The 11472-nt window shown below is 36.4% G+C and overlaps 1 protein-coding gene and 1 long non-coding RNA gene across 2 annotated transcripts; one reads left to right on the forward strand and one right to left on the reverse strand.

Annotated features, from left to right (window-relative positions):
- Positions 1 to 583: 583 nt before the first annotated feature.
- LOC133525000 (uncharacterized) lies at positions 584 to 1517 on the reverse strand. The gene is made up of 2 exons (XR_009800504.1): positions 1057 to 1517; positions 584 to 762 (listed from the first exon to the last, which is right to left on the reverse strand). It is a non-coding gene; the product is annotated as an uncharacterized LOC133525000 (long non-coding RNA).
- A 6113-nt stretch (positions 1518 to 7630) lies between these two features.
- LOC133525293 (uncharacterized) lies at positions 7631 to 10706 on the forward strand. Its single transcript, XM_061861579.1, has 3 exons — positions 7631 to 9397; positions 9500 to 9899; positions 10205 to 10706. Exons 1-3 carry the CDS (start codon positions 8470 to 8472, stop codon positions 10704 to 10706), a joined length of 1830 nt encoding a protein of 609 aa, XP_061717563.1. The 5' UTR covers positions 7631 to 8469.
- The last annotated feature ends 766 nt before the right edge of the window (positions 10707 to 11472 follow it).

Below are 11472 nucleotides of genomic sequence, written 5' to 3' on the forward strand. Positions count from 1 at the left end.
ATCTTAATTGTTTCCTTTCATACTGGATAACATTTATAAATATAACAGCCAATACCTGGGTTAGATAAAATATAATATGGCCTCCCTTCTGTCACCTGAATTTTACTTGTATTCAACCAGTCATAAAGTGAAGTCGCATATAAATAAATTACAATGTAACAATTGTATGTAACCCTAGCCATGTATTGGAAATAACATAACAGTTAATTAGTAAAAATATAATCCATAGGTCTTAATTTACAAAAGAGCATTACAACATACTTTAGAGAATGTGTAAACCCATAATAAAAGGCCCTCAGATTGATTTTATTTGTTTTACCCATACCAGTTTTTCAACAGCCCATGCATGTTTCATAAATGATTTATATCATGATCACCCCAATAAAGAAAAAAATAAATAATAGTTGGAATAAACAAGTGAAGTCACCAGTATGACAGAAAATATAATAAGTAGGCACTTAAATATAATTGTGAAATAATATATTATATGTCAATGAGTTGTTGATTTCTCTCCGGATAACCTTTTACCTCCATTAGTCACTACCTAAAAAGGATTTAGTGTAAGATGGAAAATAAAGTAAGATAAGGTAACTAAAAATGTATTTTATTATCAAAAATTAAATTCAGATATCATTTATAATACTTTATTTTTCGCAACAAGTTTTTCCAGTTAATCTAGTGTATGATTCTTTGATTTCTTGAATCGATTCACTTGTGTGTAACTTTCATCTTGTATTCCATATCAAATGGTGTATATCAAACCTGAAAAGAAAGTAACATGAAATTATTGTGCATAAAAATATATTGTGATCCGTTTCAACCATTGGCAAAAAGAAAATGCTTAGATCAAGCAGGTTTAAATTAAAGTACAAAAGTAACTTGAATATCTGCTACTAACAGAACTAACAGTTATGTTTATGTATTATTGTGTCAACAATATATGTAATTGGAAATGTTGCCCCAACTGTCGGTATTAGTAGGTAGCGTAGGTAATTCCTTGTGCTTAGGGCTCTGAAAGTAGTTAGGGATACGTATTAAACGAATAAGATAACTTACCGGGCAATGCAGCTCCTTGTTTGATTCGGCTTTGCAGCTTGGAAAGCACTTGGCCACTGAACAATCGTAGTCAGCAGTTTCACTTTAAAGTGCCATGAAGATACATTGTTTTTAATATAATCATAAATATATAGAAGATTGGCATGGCATAACTTGTGTAGTATTTAGATTTAAAACCTGAAAAGAAATTAGTTCGCGCCTACAAAAGTTTTCTCGTTGTTGAAAAATTTGACAACTCTGACATTTATGACTGGGTTGCTATATGAAAAAATAATTCTACCATAAAAATTTTGGTAGGAACGCGTTCATAGTATGGCCTCACGATTAGCGACGACATTCTGTTATTTTATAGTTGGTGCAACGCATTTTATTTAGCAATCGTTAAGACCCCCACGTAAGCGTTAAAATTTAGCGAACTGTGCTTACGTTAGCAGGTGGTTTGGTGCAACTGGCCCTAAGTCAAATATAAAAAACTATGTTTAAAAAAAAGTTATTTAAGATCTGTTTGCGTGTGATTACGCTAAATAAAGTATTTACATCCTTATGATAGATAGATAATCCGTTTATTTGCTTATGCTTATGCTATATACACATCATTACCTACGTATATAGCATTGTATTTATAAATATGAGCAGGTATAACTTTTTTCCTTCTCAGAGGACGTTTTGGACGACGTGGCTTGGGTTAAAACGTCAACTGAGCCGTGGTAACTACTTGAACAAAAATGGAAGACTAGTACAAAACATAGACAGAAACAAAAAACAAGACTGTAACAGAATTTACAATACATATGGTGCTACTTTATAGCACTAGTGCGAAAATTAACATATTACGTTACTGTGTCGAACATTTAAAGGACCATATGTACTGTAAAATGTTGTACGATACATGTGCGAATAGGTAATTCGCAACTCGTGTCGATTTAAAACACTCCCTTCGGTAGTGTTCGCCACTCGTATCGTAATGTACTAATATGGCGCAATATCCTGGTTTAAAGAAACCCACAGGATTTCACTTGCTGACTATAGACTTCGATACTATGTACTCTGGGACCTCAACAACAAGACAATACTTTACAAGTACTTCATGCTGTCAAAAAAATCTATTTTCGAGTTGGCAAGCATCAAACATAACTTGTTAGCCTAGCCTGCTAGACCCTTTAATTCATACTGTTCTTGATATACTTTAAATAATTTGAAGATGCTTTATAATTATCATTATTTAGAAAACCAATAATAAAGCGTTTGATTTTATTTCTCGTATTATTTTACTTTTAAAGTCTACCATTTGTAAAACACGTAGGTAATTTAGTTGTTTATGAATTTCGTGATTGAGAGATATATTACACATGTCTATTAAATTTAACAGCCAAACAATGTATATTTTACATCTGTATAGTTAATATTCTACGACATGGCGAGTCAATGCCGCCATTAAATATGCATTCCCCTGATGCCAGACAGCAGTGGTATCAGTACTGGCGGGGGGCTGAGGATAGAGTATCTAGTAAAGCCCTTGACTGGACATTAAGAGGCGAACACCAATTCGGCTACTAAACTGCGGTGTGGAAGGCAAGGGGGAAACCACTACACTGCAAATCCCTAATTTGGAGCAAATTTGAATGGAAAATAATGAGTTAATGGTTCTTGACAACGGGCTTCCAAGAAGAAACATGCCGTGGCGGTCCGAGTCCGGCAGGGTCAGGGGCAAGGCTGACTCGGTCGTCATCCTGCGGAACCCTTGTAAAATCGGAACGTGGAATATGAGGACGATGCTGCCTCAAGGTAAATTAGAAGAGGTGAAGCTGGAAATGAAAAGACTAGGTATAGAAATATTAGGTTTATGCGAGACCAGATGGGGGAATAGTGCTGATTATTGGAGTGACGGATACAGAATAATATGTACAGGAGAATAGCAGGGTTCTAATGGTACCGCAATAATTTTGAACAAGAAATGGGGAAACCAAGTGGAGAACACCATACATTATAATGACAGAATTACAGCGGTAAAAAATAAAATCACAGCCCAATGATCTTGTTATTATACTATACAGGTTTATATGCCAACCGGGAGTCATCCTGATGATGAAATTGAAAAAATGTACGATAACTTAGACACAATATTGGATGCAGTGCAAGATAATGACAATTTGATAATTATGGGAGATTTCAATGCGGTAGTAGGAAAAGGAGTACAGGATAATATTGTAGGAAAATTTGGATTAGGCAAAAGGAACAAGAGGGGAGACCGGTTAGTGCAATTTTGTAAGGAAAATAATTTATTCATTAGTAATACAATATTTCAACAACCGCAACGTAGATTATATACATGGAAAATGCCAGGAGACATTGGGAGATATCAGATAAGATTACATATTATGTAAAAACAAATATCGATCTCAAGTGCAATTATGTAAAACACTACCAGGAGCAGATTTTAAATACCGACCATAATCTATTGATTACGACATATAACTTAGAAGTAAAGAAAAATAAACGAAAAAGAAAACCAAAGATTGTGGATCTCATCAAACTTAAAGATAAGAACAGTAATGGCAAAGTGCAATTTAGTAATAGAATAGGTAATAAACTAGAAGATTATAAATATATATATATATATATATATATATATATATATATATATATATATATATATATATATATATATATATATATATATATATATATATATAATAGTAAACACGATATTAATATAGAATTAAGATGGAATAATATTCGTGACATAATTATAAATACTGCAGAAGAATGCTTAGAAAAAGAAAAGATTTCACCGAGGAAAGAATGGCTTACTAAGGAAATAATGGACTTAATGATAGACAGAAGAAAATATAAAAATAAGACGGATAGGGAAAGTTTATGTAATTATAGGAAACTTACAAATAGAATTACAACGATGTGCAGAAACGCAAAAGAGAGAGAAATAGTTAATAACTGTGATAAGATAGAAGACTTCATGAGAAAGGGAAATATGAACCAAGCCTATAGTATTATACGACAATTAGAAAGATACTACAAAACAAGAGTACTGTTATACTAGATGAAACGGGTAATATATTATTAGATAATAAAGAAGTAGCAGAACGCTGGCAAAGGTATATAGAAGAATTATACAAAGGCGAAGGGTTAAATGACGACGACATTGGACGAAAAGAAGAAGTAGACTTGGATGTTTTAGGCCCGTGTATAATGAGGAGAGAATTTAATTACGCACAGAATAGTTTACAAACCGGGAAAGCTGCAGGAAATGACAAGATTTATATAGAGTTTATAAAATACGCAAATAGTGATCTGCTCAAAGACGAAATTTATAAAATCACTGCCCATATCACTGGAACTATTCCTACAGATTACCTTACCTCGAAAATAATTGCATTGCCAAAAAACAAAATACGCAAAAATGTGAAGAACATAGAACCTTAAGCGTAATATCACAGGCCAGTAAAATATTATTAAAAATTATTCAAAACCGACTAAGATCCAGAACAGAGGAATATTTAAGCGCCGATCAATATGGATTTTGTCAAAAAAGAGGGACAAGAGAGGCAATATTTGCCTTACGAATGGTTATAGATAGAAGAATGGAATTAAATCAGAATAGATATATAGCAGTTATAGATTTAGAAAAGGCCTTCGACAAAGTCAATTGGAAAAGTATGCTTAGAATTTTAAAAGAAGCTGGACTAGACTACAAAGACCGTAAAGTAATTTTTGAACTCTATAAAAATCAAGAAGCTACTATAGAAATAGGAGAGGAGACAAGGAAAGCAAAAATCCAGCAAGGGGTAAGGCAAGGTTGTCCACTTTCGTCACTTATTTTTAATATCTTCATAGAGGGTGCTATCAGGAAACTCGTAGAGACTGGAACAGGAGGAGTAAAATTTAATGGAAAAAACACACAGTTTACGCTTTGCTGACGACATCGCTGCACTCGCATCTTCATCAAAGCAGCTTGAAGAATTACTTAATGAAATGAACACAGTCTTTGACGAGTTTGGCCTAAAAATTAACATAAACAAAACTAAGATACTTACAACTTCAAAACAGAATTCGAAAAAAAATACCTCAAATAAACACCAAAGACAAAATCCGATAATTTTAAATAATAGTACCATAGAACAGGTCAAATCATTTAAATATTTAGGCAGCATAATTACTAGTGACTCCAGATGTTCACAAGGTATTACCACCAGAATAGCGATGGCTAAAAAAGCTTTTAACACAAAAAAGTGCCTATTTAAAGCCCGATTATCAGGCAATATACGCAAGAGGCTCATAAAAGTGTACATCTGGAGCATAGCACTATACGGAAGCGAAACGTGGACAATGAGGCAACGTGATAGGGAAAGGCTGGAGGCTTTTGAGATGTGGTGCTGGCGGCGAATGGCAAAGGTCAGTTGGATGGAGAAGAAAACAAATGAAGAGGTTTTACGCATGAAAAGAAGTGTCTGTTGAGAACCATAGAAAATAGAAGAGGAAAGATGCTTGGACACCTGCTACGACACGACGAATATATCAAGAACATAATTGAAGGGAGAGTTGAAGCAAGGAGACGGAGGGGGAGACCAAGGAGAACCTACATAGAGCAAGTAAAGGAAAAACTCAACGTCGTGTCGTATCAGGCTGTCAATGAGAAGGCAGAGGACCGACACACATGGAAATCGCTCCACCGACAAGAGTCTAACTCTTAAATATATGATGAAGTGAATATTAGACCACCTACTCATAATCATAAAAAAACACAGCAGCATTTTTGGTAGATTTAGCCTGACTTTAACTATAGTAAAGACTTGTGTCCATACTCTACTCGGCGAGTCTATTTATTGCAAAAGTTGTGACGTGATAGATACCATCGGCAAAAAAGTTAATTTACCATTTGTCAATCCTATTGCATTGGCATAAAGTTGACCAATGGTCTGTTAGGGGTGTTGTTTATAATATTGGATGTGCCAAATTTTTAATACCGGTTACTCAATGGGAGAATCAACTTTTTAGCGTCACTCGTTGCCATGGTTACGATTAGTTGTCCAGGGGACAAAAGTTCATTAAAATACTGATTTTATGGTACTTAAATGTATTAAACTTGCGTTTTTGTGGTCGTTTTAACCAATGTCGATAATGGGCCCCCTACTAAGCATGTTAATAGAACGGCATACAACGTCTCTTCAAACAAACTGTGCCACTGTTGTCCCTTGGACAACGGGACAGGATAACAAAACAAAAAAAGTTGATTCACCCCAATACAACTTTTATAATAAAACAAGAGTGGCTGAGTGAAGTATGAACACAATTCTTTGTTAGGCACAGGTGTTAGAAAATTGAATCTTGTATTAACACCCTTAATAATACCAACCTTTCTACGCATGTGTGTATGACGCTTAACATGTTTTTAGTCTGTATCACTGCTCACTTTGTTCTCTCTCTTTGGCTTTGACATTGCCCGCGGTCGGACACGTAGCCTCTTATTTTTCAATCACAACCGTTATAATGTAAGTGCTGCGACATTAATCAATAAAGAATAATTTACTGTCTTCAAGCTGTGACTATTTTATTCCACTGCCCCGCGGAACCTCGGTTCTGCACAATAGGTTCTGGGCACAGTCACATTTTGGTTTTTTGTCGTCATGCCATCGCCACGTGGGTTCAACCTGAGATCGCCGGTAAGCGCATTTATCATGGCCTCCGAGTTGAATCACTCTCCGAGCTACTCCAGCCAATCGATTGAAAAGCTCCGTGGCTCTGAAAGCTATCAGACGTGGAAGTACCAGATCCGGATGCTTCTCACCCTCGACGGTTTGTGGGAGACTGTGGAATGGAAGCCCTCGCACGTCAAACGAGCATTAGCTCGCATCGGCCTCAGTGTGTCGACCGCGTGCCTACAACATATCCGACAGGCGACTACTGCAAAGGAAGCATGGGATAACCTCAAAACGGTGTTCGAGAACAAAGGTCTCTACAGGCGCGTGCTGCTATTACGGCAGCTGCATCGTATGGAATACAAGCAATTTAATTGCATGTCCCGTCACCTGGAAGCGGTGATGTCCCTCGTGCATCAATTAGCAGACATTGACAATATAGAAGACAAAGAAGTTGTGGAACTACTGCTGAGCGGACTGCCAGATGAATATGATGCGCTGGTAAGCAACCTTGAGACCGCCAATATCGCCGACAACAACCTCACCGCCGATATGGTGAGATTTTATGGATTACGAGCTTCTGACATTCGTGCTTTGGCGTTCCAATTGGCAATAAAGAATGGACTGCCGCATCAGTTTAATGCGGAGAGGAAGATTGCAGGCCGGAAGTGGATGAGGAAATTTCTAAAAAGGAATCCCCAGTTGTCTTTTAGGACACCTCAAGCTACATCTGCTAATCGAGCCAAAGGGTTTTCAAAGGAGAAAGTGGACCAGTTTAATAATATCTTGGAGGCTGAATTGCCCAAAATTAATTTCGATCCAACAAAAATCTACAACGTTGACGAGACAGGTGTGACTGTTGTTCAACATAAAATGGAAAAAGTTCTATCTCTAAAAGGACAGAAGCAAGTTGGCGGCGGAGCGGGGAGCCCTAATAACTCTGGTCACGTGCATGAGTGCATCCGGTTTCTTTGTTCCACCCTTATTCATTTTTCCCAGAGTCAACATGAAAGAAGAGTTAAAAAATGGTGCTCCACCTGGATCTCAGTTTGCGTGTCACAAATCGGGCTGGATACAAACCCACATATTTACGCAATGGATTGTTCATTTCATCAACACTGTCCATCCATCTAAAGAGAGTCCAGTCATATTGATCTTATAGTAAAAAAAATTTAAGGTTGCAATAGCGGTCATTGACTTGACCCCTAACCCGAAATCGTAATTTTCTAGCGATAAATCATCTATCTATACAAAACTGTCGCAAAAAATTCATCGCTTGTGTATCATAATACAGGGTAGGATGGAGCCAAGAGCTCATTAGGTGCGTACGGGTGTCATTGCAAGTGTTAATTTAATGATAATATGTCATTTTTACATCCAAAAATAAATCTTAAATACGTTTAAGTCTGTTTGTTTATTTCTACATGGAGATGAAGTAATTTTTAATAATAAAAACATCAACTGAGCACTAACACCGCCGGCAGTACCCGCTAAATACTCAGCTATCCGCGGCCGGCGATACCACAGCCTTACATTTTATGAGTGTCGAGAGTCAGGGGTGGGGCACACTCGGTCCCGTCGGTGGCGTCGGTCCGCCATTTTGTCATTCCTTATTCGGGCTCGCTTGCGTTCAGTCGACTTTCGGAATATTACTGCGGATTTTTGTTGTTTGTTTAGTTTGTTAATAAGTTGTTCGTTGTTATTTGTTTTGTTTACGTTATTTGTTGTGTTACGTTACGCTTGTTACGGAGATTGAAGTATGGAACCAGAGGCTGGACCATCTACTGGTGAATCCATGCAACCAGAGCCTGGACCATCTACTAGTAAATCCATGGAACCAGAGGCTGGACCATCTACTAGTGAATCCATGGAACCAGAGGCTGGACCATCTACTGGTGAATCCAAAAAACGTCGTCGTCGGCGAAATATATTCCAACCTCAACAAGGTTCTGACAAGATACCTTTTACGTCGCCAACAACAAAACGACGGAAGACAGTTATTAGCAGTGGGGAACGGTCAATTATTATTAACGTTTTTAAATACGTTACAAAAACAAAACCCGAAGATAAGTACATGTCCAACCATGACCTTGTAAAACTAACTTCGGAAATGTGTGGAGTACATGAAAGGTCTGTTTACAATGTGTTAAATGAGTACAGAGATACTCACAAAATAACAGAACCTGAAAGGAAACGAGATCGCCCAAGCGTGATTCAGAAAATTGACAATTTGGATAAATCGGCAATCAGGAGAATAGTTCACAGTTTTTTTCTAAAAGGTGAACTTCCAACCCTAAAAAAAATTCAACAAGCTGTGAATGATCATGAATCTCTGCCCACATTATCTATGACGTCATTGAGACGTATTATGAAACACTTAAAGTTTAAATATACGAAACGAAATCGCAAAAGTGTTTTGATTGACCGAGGAGACATTGTTTCATGGCGAATAAAATATTTAAAGCAAATAAAACAGTTTCGAGAGGAAAACCGACGGATTTTTTATACTGACGAGACTTGGGTGAATGCTGATATGTATTTTTCTATACATTTAACTTTACGTGTTTCAAAGCAAATAGGCAGCCAATGTTGCGACACTGTATCAGTACTTAAGAAGTGCAATTACGAAACATGTGTTATTTTTAGGGTTCCTTATTGTGGAGTCAAAACGAACGTACCGGCCGGGCCATAAATCTCCGGGCCGGCCACGTGCCCTTTTCTAGCTCGTTTTATTGCCCGGCCGGCACGTTGGTTTTGACTCCACAATAGTCAACTAGGAACCCTTATAGAACATATAAAACCCTTTAAGACAAGAGCTGGGAGATGTAACAATTATAATTTATATTTATTTACAGAACTGTATATTTCATATATTCTTTGTATTTTAGGTCACACGGTGGGAAAAACTTGGGTGGACGAGAATATAAAATCCGCGAAACAAGCATTCAAAGAAGGGCTTTCGATTGGAGCCAAAAACCCGGTATCAAAAGGGAAAAGGCTAATTGTGGTACATGTGGGCAATGAAGAGGGATTTTTAGATGATTGTAAATGGGTGTTTGAGGCGAAAAAAACTGGCGACTACCATGAAAATATGGACGCACCTCACTTCGAGAAGTGGTTTGGAAAGGTCTTAACCAAAATGCAACCAGAGGATGTTATTGTTTTAGACAATGCAAGCTACCATTCAAGGTGAATATGACGAGTGTTAACACTTTGTAACGAATTTCAAGCGACCAAATATTGGTTTTTAAAGCTTTATTTTCTTCTTAGTCATGATTTTATACTACTATTCACTCGTGATTTCTCTCCATCACTCTCGATGTTCAATAGCCCTCACCGCTTGATGAAAAATTATTTAATTAAAATTATAGGGATATGTATACATTTATTCATAACAAATATATACAGGTATATTACAGTAACTTAAATTCACTTTAATTAAAATTGAATTCATAAATTGTAACGTGTGTCCTTAACTTGCAATTATTTTCCAGACGAGAGGAGCGAACACCTACCATGCAGTGGAGAAAAGGAGATATTCAAGGTTGGCTGCGATCCAAAAATATATTATATGACGATAAATATGTAAAAAAGGAGTTAATGGACCTAGTAAATCCAGTGAAGGAAAAATACCAAAGTTACGTGATTGACGAAATGGCAAAAAAAAAAGACATAACGGTGTTGAGGTTACCTCCATATCATTGTGAGTTAAACCCGATAGAATTAATATGGGCAGATATAAAAGGTTACGTAGCCAGAAATAACACAACCTTCAATTTTAAAGACTTGAAAAAACTTGTAGAAGATGGAATCGAGCAAGTCACCAAAGAAAAATGGGCCAACTGTGTGGAACATGTAAAAAAGGAGGAGAAAAAAATGTGCGACCTAGATCACACAATTGATAAGACAATGGACAAATTTATTATAAATGTCACAGACAGCTCCAGTGAGAGCTCAGAGTATAGCTCCAGCTCTGAGGAAGAAATTTATGAATAAATTATAAATATATCCAAAAAATGTCTTTTAATTATATTATTTATTATATTTATTTTACTTTTCCAGTATCGTCTGGCGACAAGGCAATTTAAATCTTTTTATCTAAACCTACCTAATGTTATTTCAAAGACAACGTGGAGCCAATAACCAGATAATGGAAAATAACATTTTGAACTAGACACAAAAATATGAATAACAATATATGCATTTAGAAAGCGGGCCGGCACTGCATCTACAGGGATTATCTTTTACTACTTAGTACAAACGTACAATGTAGCATTGACAAGTTATTGTAATTAGTATGTTCATGCACAAGTAATAAACTCGAAACTTCTTTGACAAAAACAAGTAGTTACTTTATCTGCGCTATCTTGTTTACGTCTTATCTTCCCATTAGACGTGGTGTTTTTGAAAACTCCCCCGACAGGTAAACCAAAATGCAATTAGAACCATTCGATAATTGTTCGTGGTACGTGGTGGTGTTATACGCTTTTAGTTGTGATACTTATTTATATATTGAAGACTACCAGCTTATTTTTCTCTGTCTGTATCGGTATAGGTACTTCGGAACCTAACTAGTGGGTGCTAGTGATCCTTGGAGTATGTCTCACTTTTTTGTCTAGTCGCGAAAGTGTTAACCAATAAATGTTATAACTGCCTATACCTACACGGAAATGTAAAAATTGTTTGTTTACTTTTATTTGAATACCTAAACATATAGAGTATGGTTACGTTTTACTTTCTTATGTTCGATAGCTAAACAATA

Source organism: Cydia pomonella, chromosome 14 (assembly GCF_033807575.1).
Source record: "Cydia pomonella isolate Wapato2018A chromosome 14, ilCydPomo1, whole genome shotgun sequence".
Taxonomy (NCBI): Eukaryota; Metazoa; Arthropoda; class Insecta; order Lepidoptera; family Tortricidae; genus Cydia; species Cydia pomonella.

What these genes read in the sequence shown, in the direction of transcription:
- LOC133525293 (XM_061861579.1), top strand. Translation starts at nt 8,470, where the DNA reads ATGGAACCAGAGGCTGGACCATCTACTGGTGAATCCATGCAACCAGAG. An exon ending in AACGAACGTACCGGCCGGGC is followed by an intron (nt 9,398 to 9,499) that starts CATAAATCTCCG and finishes GAACCCTTATAG; the next exon opens with AACATATAAAACCCTTTAAG. An exon ending in AATGCAAGCTACCATTCAAG is followed by an intron (nt 9,900 to 10,204) that starts GTGAATATGACG and finishes ATTATTTTCCAG; the next exon opens with ACGAGAGGAGCGAACACCTA.